A 20,223-nucleotide genomic window follows, 5' to 3' on the forward strand; every position below is an offset into this window, starting at 1 on the left:
TAAAAGTTGTTGTATCTCATTGCCTTCCATCAGATAGGACTAGTGCTGTGTAGGAGAAGACCACAAGATGGAGGTATAAGCCAGTACATCAGTTTGCTGTAAACCTGGTTGTAAATTATAGTTCAGGGCCCATATTTACAAAGCATCACAGAGTAGGAGTGGTGATCTAGGATCCATGTGCCGATCCCTGTCCATGTAATCTTATTCATTGGGATCTGAAAGGCAAAACTGATCCTAGTTACTAGGTGAGACAACTGTTATGGAACTGATTACACAGCCAACTGTGTAATCAGGGGCCCTAGGCTTGCCTGATTGTTCTGTAACCTGACTAGGTGTGTGCATTAACATGGAAGTATGAGTGTGTGGACCTTGTTGGGTGTGTGTGTGTACCTGAGGACAGCGGGCTCGCTTACCGGGGATCTAGGGGGACAGCTCTGGCGTGACTCAGTGGTCGGGCCAGCACAAGCGAGTCGTTGATGTTTAAGTTGGTGACAAAGAAATAATAACACCAAAACAAAAACGACAAAAGGCGAAATGGCAAAATGGCATGCCAAATGAAATGTACAAAATAAAATCAAAACGCCGGTCGAGAGCACACTCCTTCAACTCGCTAGCTCCGTCATTTTTAGGGGGGTGGGATTATGATCTAAAAGGCAGAACTGATCCTAGATCAGCACTTCTAATCTGAGGCCTTATGACTAGTGCTGTGTAGGAGAAGACCACAAGATGGAGGTATAAGCCAGTCTTCATAACGCGTCTCAAAGTAGGAGTGCTGATCTGGGATCAAGTCCCCGTCCAAGCAATCTTCTTCGTTATGATCTAAATAGACTAAATTGATCCTAGATCAGCACTCCTACTCCGGTCTGCTCGACTGCCTCCTCCTTTACTCCCTCACAGACATGCCACATAGTGAATGTGATTGCTCTATTCATACACCAGCTGCATTCTCATGGCTCTGCTAGCAGTATCCTTTGCTGATGCTAGCCAGCTGGGTTAAAGCTGAATGGAAAAAAGGGACAGTCTCTTTTTTTACAAAAAAAATGAAAATATATATGTTTTAACAAGAGAAGTAAATAGAGGACTAACTAATGAACACAAAGCACGGCGTGTCAGAGATAGTTGTGCTGAATCCTGAATCAGTCACAAAACAGTTTGGAGTCTTAATGCACTTAATGGGTTTTTATATTCGTTTCTTTTCAATTTGGAGTGATCTTAATGAGTTGCTGAAAAGGAAGTGCTAAAACCATTTCATGAAATCCTAACATTGAAGTTGAATAAATCTGTTGCAGTAAAGGCTGTGATGGGTTAATATTGTGTCAACATAATCACCCCATATGGTGTAATAGTTATTTGCATACAGAAATATTTTTTAACCATCAGACCAGCAGTTTATTGGAAGACAATCTTGGAAAAGTCCAACTGATAACACCAACTGAATAATTGTAATAATACAGTATGACATCTGATACAATTCAGTACACTAACACTATCTTGGCCAAAGAAGAATTCTGCATCATGCTGTGGCTACTGCTTCATTGTGTTTTTGATGCTCCACCTCTGTCCGGAGCAGGTCTGAAGCACCAGCGAGTGTCCGAAGTAAACGTTAGCCTGTATCACCTCCAAACAGCGGCCCGTGGCTCTGTTGACGATCGACTCGTTCTGAAGGACAAGAGGAAATAGAATGTTACTACCTTCATGTGACCTCATAGTATTCATAAAGTGTCTCAGGCTAAAAGTGCTGATCTAGGATCAGTTTAACCTTTTACATTATAATGAATGGACAGTGGTGATCTGATCCTAGATCAACACTCCAATTCTGAGATGCTTTATGAATACGGGCCCTGATCATTGTGTCGGCAACAGTCACCTCCAGGTAGCTTCTATCATTTTTTATTTCTGCTACAACACAGGGTTAGCCTGCACAGGTCCTTACAATGTGGTGATATTACAGTGTTACTACACAGGGTTAGCCTGCACAGGTCCTTACAATGTGGTGTTATTACAGTGTTACTACACAGGGTTAGCCTGCACAGGTCCTTACAATGTGGTGTTATTACAGTGTTACTACACAGGGTTAGCCTGCACAGGTCCTTACAATGTGGTGTTATTACAGTGTTACTACACAGGGTTAGCCTGCACAGGTCCTTACAATGTGGTGTTATTACAGTGTTACTACACAGGGTTAGCCTGCACAGGTCCTTACAATGTGGTGATATTACAGTGTTACTACAGAGGGTTAGCCTGCACAGGTCCTTACAATGTGGTGTTATTACAGTGTTACTACACAGGGTTAGCCTGCACAGGTCCTTACAATGTGGTGTTATTACAGTGTTACTACACAGGTGTGGCATGGCAGGGGCTCGCTGCGGCCCTATGCTCTACAGGGAACGAAGAAGAGTAAATAAGTAAACAAGTAAGAAAGTAAGTAACACAGTATAAGATCAACTTAAATGGAAAGAATGAGCCAATGTTAAAATAAAAAACAATGTAAAGGTTAGTCTGACCTGAGAGAAGTGCCATGTGGTCAGCCTGGTGTTGGAGACTTTGTCACAGTTGAGGAGCTGAGGGAAATTGGAGACCTGGTCATCCATCAGACAGCGTGTTTCCTCCCCTGTACTGCCCAGAGCACCCAGGAAAAACTGTCCCTCCTTGGTGTACCGACCCAACTGGGAGAAACAGGGAGACACTACTGTGAATGGCTGGTTAAAGGCTATCAACAACCACTATATGTGTTCTCCCCTGTACTGGCCAGAGCACACAGGAAGAACTGGCCCTCTTTGGTGTACTGGCACAACTGGTAGGAGACAGACACAGGGAGACCAACTGGTAGGAGACAGACACAGGGAGACCAACTGGTAGGAGACAGACACAGGGAGACCAAATTAAGTGGTGAATGGTAAAGGGCTATCAACAACAACTAGGTGTGTCCTTCTCAACTCAACTGGGAGGAACACACAGAGAGACAAGTTACAGTAGTACATGGCTAAACTGTAAAACATTATTTGTGATATGATGTCATATCCGCTCTCATTCAAAGTGGGTCTTAAAAAAAACTCAACAGAATTAACTAAATATGATTGAGATATTGTGTCTGCATCTTTTGTTTTGACTGTAGAACCAGTCATGATATCCGCTACATTTGTATGTCACAGGGGCAAAGGGCTACATTCTCCTAGTTTTGCTGACGTTTTGTCCAGTTTTGTGTATGGACCACATCATTTAATTTTATATAATAACACATTCTGCTATAAAATTATGCATTCTGCAGATTTTGCTCTCACAGCTTGGTGAACCTAGAATGTGTCCCAAATAGCACCCTATCTCCTATATTGTGCACTACTTTTAGGCAAAAGTAATGCACCAAGTAGGGAATAAGGTGCCATTTGGGACACACTGTATACCTAGTATAATAGGTTACCTGAGGTCCCATTCCGTGACAGGGGTGCAGGGTGGCCGTGTGGTTCACCTTCTCTCCCTGGTCCATACACAGATGGGTCGCTTTGCTACTACGAATCTACAGGGAGGAGAGAGAGGGAGAGAGAGAGAGAACTTTTTATGAGGGGAAAAAGCTACTTGGCTGCTAAAAGCATCTTATGAGTGTTTGTTGAGTGTTTAGTAAAACTTTGTGTGTAGGCCCTGTCGTCAGTCAGACTCACCTCCCCGTAAAAGAGAGTGTTGTTGTACCTCCTCATCTCTGGATAGACGTTGTCCAGGTACCACTCAAAGTTCTTACAATGCAGAGACTTCCTCAATGCTACCCTCTGAGAGATGTCCCCATAGTCTATCCCATGGTTCTGGAACAGGGAGTGGTTGATTACAGATTGTGTCCCAAATGGCACCCCAAAATAGCCTCGTGAGCCATCCTGATCTCGCAAGCTTACAATAATGGTTCGCTGCACGGAATTCCGGGTGGCTCGCGAGGCTAACCCCATAGGGCTCTGGTCAAAAGTAGTGCACTATATAGGGAATGGGGTGCCATTTGAGATGCACACACAATTACAAATATGTAACATTAGCAATGAAATGTATGGTGTACATACTGTACAATGTAGTTAGGATAATGAATAGATTAATTGACTAGTGAAAATCTAGGTAGGGGAATAGGCGTTTTATCTGAACATATGTACGCAAAACTGATCATAGATCATTGTATAGGGTTCAACTTCATCCGACTCCCTGACCTGGAGTTCAATCTGAACATACATTTTCATATGCCCCACAAAAAATGACTTTTAATCAGTATGTAGGAGCAACTAACCTCCATTGGGATGTTCCAGGCCAGGTAGACATGGGACTTAAAGTGGTCCATCCAGACCTCGGCCACGCGCAGGGCATTACGCCGCGTGCTGGAGGCTATGTTGCTGTGGTAGGGCTTCTTCATCCTGGCGATGTGAGCCACTCTGGAGCAGGGCAGCACCTCCATACTGCCCCCACACAGCCACACCTGGTAGTGCATGTTGGTGGAGAAATAGTATGAGAACTGAACACATACCTTCACATACAACAAATGTTCTGCAGGACTAACACGAATAATTAAGAAGGAAAATAGACAAGCACACGAACAAACATAACCCAATGCTTAGCTCTACTCATAGAACCATAATTACATACTTGCTGAAATAGGACAAGACACAACAAATACAGGATACAGAATGCACTATTCACACACTAGTCACCCTGCCTCTCGCCACCCTAACATACAATGACTGCATCCCAAATGGCACCCTATTCCCTTTATAGTGCACTACTTTTGACCAGGGCCCAATTATGCTCAGCCTTCACAGAAAAATGGGTGACACAAACCTTGATCCCCAGTTCGATATTCTCTCCTCCGTAGACGTCCATGCCAGAGTCCAGCAGCCCCAGGTGCCCAAAGTAGTCCCGGTTCACCACAAAGGAGCAACCAATCATTGCAGGAGTTCTGAGGGGGGAAGAGGGGGATTCTGTTTTCCTTATTTTGGCAATTGGGTTCTCTAAATTCAAGTGTTTATTTAGTTGTGTGTGTGCCCGTGTGTGCGTGCCCTTGTGTGTGTACACGTGCCCGTGCGTGTGTGTATATGCGTGCCGGTGTGTAGCCTACCTAATGGGTGCGGAGGTGTCCCCGTCGTCCCACCACTGTTTGGGGGGGTTGATGTACATGCACCACAGCTCCCAGTTGTAGCCATGGCCAGAGTTCTCATAGCGCTCCAGCTCAAACGACTCGTGCTTGATGTTATCGATGGAGGGCAAGATGATCCTCTTGTGGTCCTCTTTGATTCTGGTCAGAACCGGCTCAGCCCTGACATAGAGAGACAGACAGATGGGGCCGGAGGTTTCTGAAGATCTACTGTGTCCTTCTCTCTCCCCCTAGCTCTTCTGAGTTGATTACTTATTTTTTTTGAGTTAACTCAAAGGGTTGTAACTCCATAGGGAGAAGCAGCTCCTTGTGTAGTGGGTAGTTCTTATGTGTATTTGTGGGCAATGGTCAACTCTAGTGTATACAGTGGGGAGAACAAGTATTTGATACACTGCCGATTTTGCAGGTTTTCCTACTTACAAAGCATGTAGAGGTCTGTAATTTTTATCATAGGTACACTTCAACTGTGAGAGATGGAATCTAAAACAAAAATCCAGAAAATCACATTGTATGATTTTTAAGTAATTAATTTGCATTTTATTGCATGACATAAGTATTTGATATATCAGAAAAGCAGAACTTAATATTTGGTACAGAAACCTTTGTTTGCAATTACAGAGATCATACGTTTCCTGTCTTGACCAGGTTTGCACACACTGCAGCAGGGATTTTGGCCCACTCCTCCATACAGACCTTCTCCAGATCCTTCAGGTTTCGGGGCTGTCGCTGGGCAATAAGGACTTTCAGCTCCCTCCAAAGATTTTTTATTGGGTTCAGGTCTGGAGACTGGCTAGGCCACTCCAGGACCTTGAGATGCTTCTTACGGAAGCACTCCTTAGTTGCCCTGGCTGTGTGTTTCGGGTCGTTGTCATGCTGGAAGACCCAGCCACGACCCATCTTCAATGCTCTTACTGAGGGAAGGAGGTTGTTGGCCAAGATCTCGCGATACATGGCCCCATCCATCCTCCCCTCAATACAGTGCAGTCGTCCTGTCCCCTTTGCAGAAAAGCATCCCCAAATAATTATGTTTCCACCTCCATGCTTCACGGTTGGGATGGTGTTCTTGGGGTTGTACTCATCCTTCTTCTTCCTCCAAACACGGCGAGTGGAGTTTAGACCAAAAAGCTATATTTTTGTCTCATCAGACCACATGACCTTCTCCCATTCCTCCTCTGGATCATCCAGATGGTCATTGGCAAACTTCAGACGGGCCTGGACATGCACTGGCTTGAGCAGGGGGACCTTGCGTGCGCTGCAGGATTTTAATCCATGACGGCGTAGTGTGTTACTAATGGTTTTCTTTGAGACTGTGGTCCCAGCTCTCTTCAGGTCATTGACCAGGTCCTGCCGTGTAGTTCTGGGCTGATCCCTCACCTTCCTCATGATCTTTGATGCCCCACGAGGTGAGATCTTGCATGGAGCCCCAGACCGAGGGTGATTGACCGTCATCTTGAACTTCTTCTATTTTCTAATAATTGCGCCAACAGTTGTTGCCTTCTCACCAAGCTGCTTGCCTATTGTCCTGTAGCCCATCCCAGCGTTGTGCAGGTCTACAATTTTATCCCTGATGTCCTTACACAGCTCTCTGGTCTTGGCCATTGTGGAGAGGTTGGAGTCTGTTTGATTGAGTGTGTGGACAGGTGTCTTTTATACAGGTAACGAGTTCAAACAGGTGCAGTTAATACAGGTAATGAGTGGAGAACAGGAGGGCTTCTTAAAGAAAAACTAACAGGTCTGTGAGAGCCGGAATTCTTACTGGTTGGTAGGTGATCAAATACTTATGTCATGCAATAAAATGCTAATTAATTACTTAAAAATCATACAATGTGATTTTCTGGATTTTTGTTTTAGATTCCGTCTCTCACAGTTGAAGTGTACCTATGATAAAAATTACAGACCTCTACATGCTTTGTAAGTAGGAAAACCTGCAAAATCAGCAGTGTATCAAATACTTCTTCTCCCCACTGTACATAAGGAACATACCAACACCGTGACTGTACTTGAATACTAGGCCTACTTTTAATACTGTCAGTTGATAAAAGCTTATGGCAATTCACTTCTTTAGACTATCATTACAAATATGATCATGCAAATATTCTAGATGGCTAGATGGCTAGTAGTAGTATGCAATTCCTTCAGCTGGAAAATCTCACATTTCTGCTTGACCAACTGCTGAATTCAAGTATTCCTTCTGATCCCCCCCTTTAAGTCAAAGTTTGTTAAAACATCGATCCCAACAACTCAAAGTTCAACTTGAAACCCACACATATACTCACCAGGAGGGTGTGAACTCCACGTGGGCATCGAAGAAGCCTGTCACCTCGCCACTGGCTGCCTTCCAGCCCTCGATGCGGGCACGGATCAGTCCCTCTCGCTTCTGGTTCCTTACGATTTTCACCATGCCTGGGTAACGCTTGTTTACATAATCCTCCAACGGCCCTTTCAGTTGCTCTGGGACACACAACCAAATATAACTAAGCAACACACACAGACAAACATAAGCAAGCAGACACACACAGAAGGACACCCACAAACACTTTCAGAAAAACACTCAAGCGCATGTGAGCACACACACACACACACACACGCCAGCATGCATGTACGCACGCACACACACACACACACACACACAGAGAGAGAAAGAGAAGAGATTCATCTGTTTTCATGGGCCCCAGCATTCTAGTGCTTTCTAACAAATCTCACAACAACACCAGGAGGAGTTGGGTGCTTCCTGAGCTATGGCTTCTGCTCTACCTTTGATCTCTCGCTCAACTGATCAGCTTTTCCCCCTGGACACACTCTTCGAACCACCACTCCCCTCACACAAACACACACTGGCAGATCTGCTCAATAGTATGCGACTGCAGCCCATTGGTTCCTGCATGAACTAGCATGACATTTTCATGGTTGTGATACTTTTAAATGTGGGTCAAAAGGGAAATAAAAGTATTATCTGAGTTTAGACAGTGTCCTTCGCTCCCGCCTGCCGAACACATGCCCTCACTGTCATTAACAGAACTGCGGGAAAACAGTGCCCGACAGGTGGGACACTGTCTACCGATCGCCCCCGCCTCCCCAGCAGGCGGGAGGCTGGGGCGACACCATGTTCTAGCTAACTAGCTAGCTTGTTAGCGACACCGTGTGCTAGCTTGCCAGTTAGCTAGCACACGGTGTCGCTCCCGCCTGTTGTGTGCCCGAGAAAACTGTGCCTGACAGGCGGCGGCGAAGGACACTGTCTATCGGAGTCGCCCCCGCATACGGCTAGCACAGCAGGTGGGAGGATGGGGGGACAATGTGTGCTAGCTAACCAGCTAGCTTGCTAGTTAGTGACACTGCATGCTATCTTGCTAGTTAGCTAGCACATGGTGTTGCCCCCGCATTCCCGCCTGCTGTGTACTGGACTAGCTGGCTAAGCTAGCACAGTGTCCTTCGCTCCTGCCTGCCGAACATTTGCCCTTGCCATCGTTAACTGAACTGCGGGAAAACAGTGCCCAGCAGGCAGGGGTGAAGGACACTGTCTACTGGTGTACGGCTAGCTAGCTACCGTTGTCGCCCCTGCCCCTTCTTCTGTGGGGTTTATCGGTGGCTGGCATCCAACATTATTGTGCATTAATGCCACCTACTGTACTGGTGCGCCCCTGCCTCCCGCCTGTCCTAGCTTAAACATTTAAATATAGAAGTATAAAAAGGGGTTCATGCAGATGCAGGAATGCCAACATGCAGGAACGCCCCGAACTGCAGGCCACAATTGCACCCTTCTCGATGTGCTGGCGGATGTGCAGTGCATGTGTGGCTGAGAGGAGAAGAGTTATGCAGACAGTAAGAGCGTGTGTGTTATTTGTTTGCATGCCTCTCCATCTCAACCACTGCAATATCTTACTTTCCCCTCCATGATAGATTGCTGCCCTCTGCCGTCCTGCCGTGCCAGAAACGTGGAGGAAATTTTACCGTCTCTCTCTCCTTTTTCTCTTTCCCTCTCTGCCCCTCACTTTCTACTAAACTCTCTTCTCTCTCTCCTTTTTCTCTTTCCCTCTCTGCCCCTCACTTTCTACTAAACTCTCTTCCACCCTTTCACTCTCTCCCTCCACCCTCAGTTGTCAGAGCACCTTACCGATCACTGCACCTGTACACAGCCCATCTGAAATTAGCCCACCCAACTACCTCATCCCTATATTGTTATTTATTTTGCTCATTTGCACCCCAGTATCTCTATTTGCACATCATCTCTTGCACATCTATCATTCCAGTGTTAATACTAATTGTAATTATTTTGCACTATAGCCTATTTATTGCCTTACCTCCATAACTTGCTACATTTGCACACACTGTATATATATTTTATGTTGTATTTTTGACTTTATGTTTTGTTTTACCGCATATGTAACTCTGTGTTGTTGTTTTTATCGCACTGCTTTGCTTTATCTTGGCCAGGTCGCAGTTGTAAATGAGAACTTGTTCTCAACTGGCTTACCTGGTTAAATAAAGGTGAAAAAAATAAATAATAATCTCTCCCTTTCTATATCCACCTTTCTGCGCCTTTAATTGTCTCTCTTCCTCTCTCTAAACACCTCTCTCTCTGCTCACTGCTTACTCTCTTCACAACTCTCCCTCTCCTCTCTTGCCTTGATCTGACTGTCCTGTCTGTGCAGCAAAACAGCATGTTGGACAAGGATGTCTTTATAAAGAATATAATATAATTAAATTAAATGCATAAACAAAATGTAAATTATATGAATATGTATCAATGTATATTAGATGTGTGTGTATGTGTTCTCATACCATTTCTTCACCAACATGCACTTTCAGGTATGTGTGTGTGTGTGCACACACGTGCGTGCGTGTGTGTGTGTGCACACACGTGCGTGCGTATGTGTCTGCGCGTGGCAGTGTGTGTGTGCGTGTGCGCGCATGTGTATTTCTCCTCACCGTCATCGCTGTAGTCGTCCACCAAGATGATCTCTTTGAGAAGGTGAGCCGGTGTGTGATTGACAGCTGAGTGGACCGAGCGGAGGATTACTGACAACGCCTCATTGACAAAGATGAAGATAAGGGAGATGTTTGGAAGATCCCTGGGGAAGCTGGCCTTTTTACACCTGGAGACCACACACACAAAGACATATGCAGACACACACGCCCACACAGAGAGAGAGACATCCACGCACACATTACTAGCCATCATCACTAATGACATCAAACACTAATAAATCCTTATATATTATAGATAAAGGCAAACGGTGAGTCCATCATTCAATATTCAGTAACATGGTACTTTAACACTCCTATGTAAAGCTAATGTTTTAAGTAGCCCTATATAATAATATGTATATAATATAATGTAGCCCGTCCTTATGGCAGAGGGCTCATGTAAAGTACTACCCAACATTCTAATGTAGGTTTCCAAGTTTATCACCACCACGCAAGCTGCTTCTTCTCCAAGTCTCTTCTGTACATGTTGATGATGAGCTGACACATTTTGGTTTGCAATTTAAAATGAGAACCACGTGCCTCTACCTGTTCCCCACAATCATGTTTTTCACAACAGGTCTCAACACACCCCCTCTCCCTAGCCTCACAGTAAGAGCACTGTGGGAGATAGCGACAGGAAGCCTATTTTTACTGTAGCTTTTGTTATAACGAGAGCCAGCCCTATTGAGAGGAAGTGAGGAATCTGTGGCTGGCTATGTCCTAATAGTTCAAGTTTTTACTCTCCGAAAATGTGTAGGTATCTATCCTTCCCCTTATCGCCTTTCCCTCATCTGCGCTGGTCTTAAAGAATTGGACAGGTGAGAGCAAGTCAGCAGTCACTTTCAACTGCTGAGATACATCTGAAGAATTGTGATACAGTACATCCCAGTAAGTAAGGAAAGGATTGGGTGATGTTAGTCAATTTCAGGGCTCTAACTCCTAGCTCTTTCTGCTGCAGGGCATAGAGAGAGATACCCAATAGAGAGAAGGCTCCCATTCTGGGAGATAACTAGACGATACTGTTCTGTTACCAAGCAAAGAGAAGGCTCCCATTCTACGGTGTTATCATACAAAGAGATATCACACCCAACATGCATCATGGTCCTCTTTGATCTCGAAACAGAGAAACTAAATTACAAATGAGTGTGTGGATCCCTGATCCCCTCAGGGTGTGTGTGTGTGTGTGTGTGTGTGTGTGTGTGTGTGTGTGTGTGTGTGTGTGTGTGTGTGTGTTCCCGTTCCCTGCGGCTGCAGGCGGGTGTGTTTCGCAGCTGGTGGTAGAGCAGAGCTGGGGCGAGGGAGTTCTCATCAGGGGCTTTCAAATGGGGTCTGCCTGCTAAACACCACAGCATTGGGGAAAGGATAGAGACTTTTCTAAAGAGACATTTCTAAAAGAGCTGTACTGCTAGTGTTCAAATATGCATTATTTTCTGTGTGCTGATGGGTTGTGTACACGCACAAGCATAATGTGTGTGTGTGCGCGAGTGTCAATTGCCGCATTAGACTGCAACTTCATCACAAAGAAGACCACAAAAAAGCACAACAAAGGAAGAGGGATTAAGCTACAGAGATCTTACTAGATGGTTTTAAGAATATTGTATTTTTAACCACAAAGCTAAGTGGTGCCAAAACAATAACATCTGCTGTCATAGCTTAAATCATGGCAACAACCCAGTAGCAGCGAAACAACTAACACAACAAAGTAGTCACTTCCATGTTTATCACTTCTGATTAGATCATGAGCTGAGATCCAGAGATGGGTATCAAATAAAATATAGTGCACACACACACACAGACTAATGCTTGCAACTTGCAGCTTACAAACCCAAATTGTAGCGAGTCTATTGTACTGAAACACGGTTGTCAGCTGAGCTATAGTAAGAGTGGCCCTGGTCAAAAGTAATGCTGGACTATATATGGAATATAGTGCCATTATGGGCCAAAAAGAGTGCCTAAAACGTACTTGCTGGGCCGGTAGTCTGGTATGGACCGGTCCAGTGATATCTTTTGGCTGAGGTAAGCGTTGTATCCATACTTCTCCCTCAGTACTTTGGCGTCAGCCTCTTCTTTTGGGGCTAGGGTGGCGGGGAGACCCCCTTTACCTCGCCCCCCGAAACCCTCGATCAGCCCCAGGGACTTGGACAGACCTGGAGTTCACACAGTCAAGAAAAGGTCACTATGCTATAACACATTTGCCTAGTTGTTTTGAGAATCATAGACTTTTAACAAAGGAGGTAGCTGTATACTAAACCTATGTCCCAAATGGCACCCAATTCCCTATATAGTGCACTACCCTGTGGGCCCTGGTCAAAAGTAGTAGTACACTAATTATAGAGTGCCATTTGGGATGGATCCTAAGCCTCAGCCTATGTAAATAACAGCAATCATGGTAGGCTTTGAGTGACAGCAAATACAAAGTAACCAATGAGCCATAGTCATTGTTTTTAAGTGGTTAGGCTAGAGTTGTAGAGAGTCATAGCCTACCATTAAGCTGTCTGTAGACCACGTCCTCCAACGACCCGAGTCTCTTTAGCAATACTTCATGACTGATGCTCAAACCTTGAGCCGTGCCGTTAGAGCGTGATTGTCTTTTCACATCGTCCTGACCGATGGTTTTTGCTACTCGGGTGTGGGTGCACTTGGTCCAAAGTGTCATGAACCCCGCAACCGCAATCACGTTCAGCACCAATAACACTCTCCATCTTCTGAACACAAAAGCCATTAAAGTTGTCGATGTCCGGGATCCAAATAGCAGTATTTTTGGAACGATTCAGGACAAATTCAGGAGTCCTCCTCGTTGCAATGCTCAATAAGGTTCAATGTAGATTTGTGTTGATGAAGGCATTTTTTGTATATATATTCCGTAGGCGACATTCCACCTGGAGAAGCTGGTGCTGCAAATCAACAGTAGATAATTGCTATGATCAAATTGAACTCACTCTGCGCATTGATAGGCTACTATCTGCAGGACGTTTTACAGAGAAAGCTGAAACATAGGCTCTATTTCAGATTTCGATTGCTCATATTTTAACATAACATAGGCTAATTACAACATTTCACTAATAAGCTTTAACCACCTACCATTTCGCATTGGAGCTTTTTTTTAGGTGCGTCCCCGTTCGGTGTAATTTTGGAGCCTGGTCATGGGCTCTCATCCGTGACTTCTTTGTTTAAAATGTCGTTAGAAGATCACGCGTAGAAGATGTTAGACAAAGAGACTAGCATGTCTTCAGTTTTGAAGAGTCCGTATTCTTAAATATTTAAAGAGTCAGAAGGCTATCTCAAGTCTGTCTTTTTTTGCATCCAGCAGTAGTGATCTATGATGCGATTGAGGAGGACAGCCTACTGAGCCGCTGTCTCTGACCGCGGATCTTCAAAATCATAGCAGATAAATACTGACCACATAAAACGCATAGGCCTATCCCATGTTTAAGCATTCTCTGTGCAGCTTTGATCCTCCACGTGTAGGAAAAATTATTGTGAGATGTTTTGAGCGGTGCATTGCATGAATAGACTGCTACACAGCCGGCCAGCCAGCCAAAAATGTAACCGTCCGCAGACGCAGCATCGCCAATGAAAGACACCTCAAATGCAGCACAGAAATGCGGATGAAATAATTCCAAGCGAGGTGTCTTCTCACATTATGACTATTCAAAGTAATGCAAAACGTTTTTCCCCCCTATATCCTTATTTTCGCAGTTTTCTTATTTTGTCGTGTTATCTAATTTAGCCTAATTATTCATATGCGCTAGATAGCGCTTAATAATGGCACGCAGGAAAACAGGGAATGGAATTCCTAGGAAGAGATTTGTTTTGAGCGTGCCTGGTTAGTGTGGCAATTATGGTGCATTCAAATCATATTTTGTCTGAAACCTTCCTCCCATGATTATTGTAAGCCTATGTCCCAAGTGAAATAATGTATTTGAAATAACATAAAACTGTGATATAATGAACAACATTTCCCCCACTGTTATCTTCCACAGACTTTCAAAGAACACATAGGCCTACCTATTTTACAATTACAAATCTTAACAGAATACTGAAATCGTTTTTATTCTGCTATTTAAATGTAATTATTGCAAGCTTTAAAAGAGAGCAGAGGCTGCGGATCTGACATTTCTGGACCCCTCTTCCCGACAGCTAAAGGTCCCGAAGCTTCTATGCATGAGGCCTTCTGTGAATAGCTTCCATAACATTAGCTGTCACGTTAGTTAGCTACTTTAATTCAGAAGAATGAACATAAACGTTAGAAAGCTGGGTTTGACCGATGTATGAGCTAGCTAACTAGCTAACGTTAGCTAACTTTATGTCCTAACTAGGCAGAACTAGGTTTGTATTATTTACTGAACAATATTCTGCCCCATATATTGTATATCGTTTCCATAAAGCCAACATGGCTTTACACTCATTAACATAAGTTTCCAATCTAGAGCAGTTATCTCACTTTTGTGAGAATGAACTAGCTAGCTCCATTGACGCAAGCTAGCTAACTAACTAAGGCCGCTGACCTGTCTAGACGAGATGTCACGACAACGAACTGAATTTGTCAATGGAGGGCTTCCTCTTTATATAGCCTGCTACAGCATGCGATACCATCATGAACTCACAAGGGATCATAACATTACATGTACAATACTATCCCATTTTGGAAACGTTACATGTATGCCCCCTTGTGGAGGGAAATGAATAGCTTAGATAGTAGCTAGCTAGATGGGATTCAAATGCATAATGTTATTAATACAGTGACTAGACTACCTCTTTTGTATATATGCATGCCCTTCAGAATCCAAACACAGTATTGCCAAGCAGCAAAACATTGCCTATAATCTTTCAAGTCAGCCTGATAATGTATGCACTCACTAACTGTAAGTCGCTCTGGATAAGAGCGTCTGCTAAATGACAAAAATCTCAAATGTAAATGTGCACAAAGATAGCTTGAAATTTGATATTAGGCCTGTATGGCAGTACTTTTACTGTATGGCAGTACTGTATTGGATAGTGCTTTCTCCAATATGTTATTATATTTAACATTCAATTGTATGTCAATGCCATTTATCTTTCAATATTTATTTAATATATGTTTTATTTAAATGCTTGTAAGACTATTATTTGACACATTTTCCCTTCCTTTGAAATTCTTCCTAGGACAGAACATGGACACAATGCAATTGGGATCAAGAAGAAGGTAAGGATATGTGGTTGGACAGCTGCATTTGAAGTGTACATTTAACCTACATAGCAGTCAATACAAACTGAAATCTGTTAGTATACAAATGGAATACAAATGGCACACCAAAGTGTCTTTGGTGAGTTGGTTTTGGTCATTTCATGGGTATTCCTGGTGGGGACAGGATATGTAGTGCCTTTGCATAGCCTAACTGGACTCCGGCATGAAACCTGATTCTGTTGTTTCTTTTCAGAAATTCTGAAGTTTCTGGATGGTCAGTGGAGGATGTCTGCCAGTGGCTTCAGCAAAATCTGTTGGAGGACTACAACAGTTCTTTCCAAGGTTTTTAATTTAAATACATTTTTATCGTCAATTGCATGCAAAGTCCAACCAAAACGTGACTTCCGCTTTTAACCCAACTACCAGGTAGCTCTTGTTGTGGGGGTGTTATAACTTCCTTGCTCAAGGACAGAACAACATATTTTTTCAACTTGTCGGCTGGACGATTTTAATGCTTTAACTGCTAGGCTACCTGCCAGTCAACACCAGTCAAAATGCCTGCTTTGTACAGTGCATTCGGAAAGTATTCAGACCCCTTCCCTTTTTCCACATTTTGTTACGTTACAAGCCTTATTCTAAAATGGATTTTAAAAAAAAGAAAACTCCCCATCAATCTACACACAATACCCCATAATGACAAAGTGAAAACAGGTTTTTAGAAATATTGGCTAATTTATAAAAAATAATTTAAAAAATACCTACCTTATTTACATAAGTATTCAGACACTTTGCTATAAGAGTCGAAATTGAGCTGAGGTGCATCCTGTTTCCATTGATCATCCTTGAGATGTTTCTACAACTTGATTGGAGTCCACCAGTGGTAAATTCAATTGATTGGACATGATTTGGAAAGGCACATACCTGTTTATATAAGGTCCCACAGTTGACAGTGCATGTCAGAACAAAAACCAAGCCATGAGGTCGAAGGAATTGTCCGTAGAGCTCCAAGACAGGATTGTGTCGATGCACAGATCTGGGGAAGGGTAGAAAAAACATTTATGCAGCATTGAAGGTCCCCAAGAACACAGTGGCCTAACATATTGGAGTTTGCATGAAAACATGTACACTACCGTTCAAAAGTTTGGGGTCACTTAGAAACTCCTTGTTTTCAAAAGAAAAGCAATTTTTTTTGTCCATTAAAATAACATCAAATTGATCAGAAATACAGTGTAGACATTGTTAATGTTGTAAATGGCTATTGTAGCAGGAAACGGCTGATTTTAATGGAATATCTACATAGGCGTACAGAGGCCCATTATCAGTAACCATCAGTCCTGTGTTCCAATGGCACGTTGTGTTTGCTAATCCAAGTTTATCATTTTAAAAGGCTAATTGATCATTAGAAAACCCTTTTGCAATTATGTTAGCACAGCTGAAAACTGTTGTGTTGATTAAAGAAGCAATAAAACTGGCCTTCTTGAGACTAGTTGAGTATCTGGAGCATCAGCAATTGTGGGTTCATTTACAGGCTCAAAATGGCCAGAAACAAATAACTTTCTTCTGAAACTCGTCAGTCTATTCTTGTTCTGAGAAATTAAGGCTATTCCATGCGAGAAATTGCCAAAAAGCTGAAGATCTCGTACAACGCTGTGTACTACTCCCTACACAGAACAGCGCAAACTGGCTCTAACCAGAATATAAAGAGAAGTGGGAGGTCCCGGTGCACAACTGAGCAAGAGGACAAATACATTAGAGTGTCTAATTTGAGAAACAGGCGCCTCACAGGATCTCAACTGGCAGCTTCATTAAATAGTACCTGCAAAACACCAGTCTCAACGTCAACAGTGAAGAGGCGACTCCGGGATGCTGACCTTCTAGGCAGAGTTGCAAAGAAAAAGCCATATCAGCTGTCCATCCTGTCTCCCTGTAGCGCTGTCTTAGGCATCTCACAGTACGGACATTGCCATTTATTGCCCTGGCCACATCTGCAGTCCTCATGCCTCCTTGCAGCATGCCTAAGGCACGTTCACACAGATGAGCAGGGACCCTGGGCATCTTTCTTTTGGTGTTTTTCAGAGTCAGTAGAAAGGCCTCTTTAGTGTCCTAAGTTTTCATAACTGTGACCTTAATTGCCTACCATCTGTAAGCTGTCAGTGTCTTAACGACCGTTTCCATTTACATTTTTACATTTACTTATCCAGAGCGACTTACAAATTGGTGCATTCACCTTATGATAGCCAGTGGGACAACAACTTTACAATTTATTTATTTTATTTTTCTAATTTGTACGTTTTTAAAATAATGTTTTTGTAAATATTAGTTATTATTTGTATCAATTTTATTTTTTACATATATATATTATTATTTTTGTTGTGGGGTTGTGGTGGTGGGGGTGGGGTAGAAGGATTACTTTTATACTATCCCAGGTATTCCTTAATGAGGTAGGGTTTCAAGTGTCTCCGGAAGGTGGTCAGTGACTCCGCTGTCCTGGCGTCGTGAGTGAGCTTGTTCCACCATTGGGGTGCCAGAGCAGCGAACAGTTTTGACTGGGCTGAGCGGGAACTGTCCTTCCGCAGAGGTAGGGGACCAGCAGGCCAGAGGTGGAAGAATGCAATGCCCTCGTTTGGGTGTAGGGACTGATCAGAGCCTGAAGGTAAGGAGGTGCCGTTCCCCTCACAGCTCCGTAGGCAAGCACCATGGTCTTGTAGCAGATGCGAGCTTCATCTGGAAGCCAGTGGAGTGTGCGGAGGAGCGGAAGGTTGAACACCAGACGGGATGCAACGTTCTGGATCAGTTGTAGGGGTTTAATGGCACAGGCAGGGAGCCCAGCCAACAGCGAGTTGCAGTAATCCAGACGGGAGATGACAAGTGCCTGGATTAGGACGTGTGCCGCGTCCTGTGTAAGGTAGGGTCATACTTTGCGAATGTTGTAGAGCATGAACCTACAGGATCGGGTCACCGCTTTGATGTTAGCAGAGAATGACAGGGTGTTGTCCAGGGTCACGCCAAGGTTCTTTGCACTCTGGGAGGAGGACACAATGGAGTTGTCAACCGTGATGGCGAGATCATGGAGCGGGCAGTCCTTCCCCGGGAGGAAGAGCAGCTCCGTCTTGCCGAGGTTCAGCTTGGGGTGGTGATCCGACATCCACACTGATATGTCTGCCATACATGCAGAGATGCGATTCACCACCTGGTTATCAGAAGGGGGAAAGGAGAAGATTAATTGTGTGTCATCTGTGTAGCAATGATAGGAGAGACCATGTGAGGATATGACCGAGCCAAGTGACTTGGTGTATAGAGAGAATAGGAGAGGGCCTAGAACTGAGCCCTGGGGGACACCAGTGGTGAGAGCACGTGGTGCGGAGACAGATTCTCGCCACGCCACCTGGTAGGAGCAACCTGTCAGGTAGGACGCAATCCAAGAGTGAGCCGCGCCGGAGATGCCCAACTCGGAGAGGGTGGAGAGGAGGATCTGATGGTTCACAGTATCAAAGGCAGCAGATAGGTCTAGAAGGATGAGAGCAGAGGAGAGAGAGTTAGCTTTAGCAGTGCGGAGAGCCTCCGTGACACAGAGAAGAGCAGTCTCAGTTGAATGACCAGTCTTGAAACCTGACTGGTTTGGATCAAGAAGGTCATTCTGAGAGAGATAGCAGGAGAGTTGGCTATAGACGGCACGCTCAAGAGTTTTGGAGAGAAAAGAAAGAAGGGATACTGGTCTGTAGTTTTTGACATCGGAGGGATAGAGTGTAGGTTTTTTGAGGAGGGGTGCAACTCTCGCTTTCTTGAAGATGGAAGGGACATAGCTAGCGGACAAGGATGAGTTGATGAGCGAGGTGAGGTAAGGGAGAAGGTCTCCGGAAATGGTCTGGAGAAGAGAGGAGGGGATAGGGTCAAGCGGGCAGGTTGTTCGGCGGCCGGCCATCAGAAGTCGTTCCACAGGTGCATGTTCATTAATTGTTTATGGTTAATTGAACAAGCATGGGAAACAGTGTTTAAACCCTTTACAATGAAGATCTGTGAAGTTATTTGGATTTTTACGAATTATCTTTGAAAGACAGGGTCCTGAAAAAGGGACGTTTCTTTTTTTGCTGAGTTTATATACAGAAAACACAAAGATTTGCTGACAAATAGGCATAATGGTTCTGTAATCCCTGTGCCTGATGACATTGAGGAAAATGTGAACGACGATGACTCTGATCTCGCGTGGGCGCCTGCAACTAATGTTATTGAGTCCGTGAACTTCAAAACTGAAGACCTGGTTAGAGGCCTTAAGAGAAATTTCTGCCTTTTTATGTTGAATATTAGAGAGAAGCATTGTGTTCCTGCCACTGTGCAGAGCAGTATAGTGGAGGCTCTTCATTCTATTTTTGATTCATTTACAGTTTTTTCCAACTGCTTACACACAAAATCTTTTCATGTTACACGATTTTTGAAACCTCTCACTCAAAGTGCAAAACTACACACCAAATCTCCAAAACCATAAGCTATTTCTCAGCCTTTGACTCAGTTGTCAATTGCATAAAACACTTTTTTCAAAACACTACACACAATTCTCTACCTAAAGCACAACAATCTAACAGGAAGTGACTTGCTTTCCTTTTCCAAACACAACCAATCAAAATGCTACACTTATTCACCAGGTCACACACACACTCCTCACATTTGCAAACACTAATTGCTTAACTGATCACTAACCAATCACTGCTTTACTGTAGTATAGGCCTATAAATAGGTCAAAGGTCAGATTACCTGTTTTGAAGACGAAGAGTTGGAAGAGGAGGAGGAGGAGGAGGAGGAGGAGGAGGAGGAGGAGGAAGAGGAAGAGGAAGAGGAAGAGGAAGAGGAAGAGGAAGAAGAGGACGAGGGCAAAGAAGAGAAGGAAGGAGAGCCATCTCTGATAAAAATAGGGCAACACTTGTTGATCATGTGATCAACCACAGTTTGACCATGAGAGAGGCTGGACTGAGAGTCTATT

The 20,223-nt window shown here is 44.0% G+C and overlaps 1 protein-coding gene across 2 annotated transcripts; it reads right to left on the bottom strand.

Moving 5' to 3' along the window:
* Nucleotides 1–1,197: 1,197 nt before the first annotated feature.
* Nucleotides 1,198–13,853, bottom strand: LOC121567930 (polypeptide N-acetylgalactosaminyltransferase 17-like). 2 transcript variants are annotated; one of them, XM_041878320.2, is made up of 12 exons: nt 13,163–13,253; nt 12,566–12,975; nt 12,045–12,228; nt 10,043–10,209; nt 7,393–7,567; nt 5,081–5,278; nt 4,804–4,921; nt 4,259–4,444; nt 3,657–3,794; nt 3,419–3,514; nt 2,505–2,666; nt 1,198–1,659 (listed from the first exon to the last, which is right to left on the bottom strand). In XM_041878320.2, exons 2-12 carry the CDS (start codon nt 12,801–12,803, stop codon nt 1,525–1,527), a joined length of 1,797 nt encoding a protein of 598 aa, XP_041734254.1. In that variant the 5' UTR covers nt 12,804–12,975; nt 13,163–13,253; the 3' UTR covers nt 1,198–1,524. The 2 variants fall into 2 exon arrangements, with proteins under 2 accessions (XP_041734254.1, XP_041734255.1); XM_041878321.2 differs by lacking the exons at nt 12,045–12,228; nt 12,566–12,975 and having other exon boundaries at nt 13,163–13,853.
* Nucleotides 13,854–20,223: the final 6,370 nt, after the last annotated feature.

The sequence above is a fragment of the Coregonus clupeaformis genome, chromosome 6 (genome assembly GCF_020615455.1).
Source record: "Coregonus clupeaformis isolate EN_2021a chromosome 6, ASM2061545v1, whole genome shotgun sequence".
NCBI lineage: Eukaryota > Metazoa > Chordata > Actinopteri > Salmoniformes > Salmonidae > Coregonus > Coregonus clupeaformis.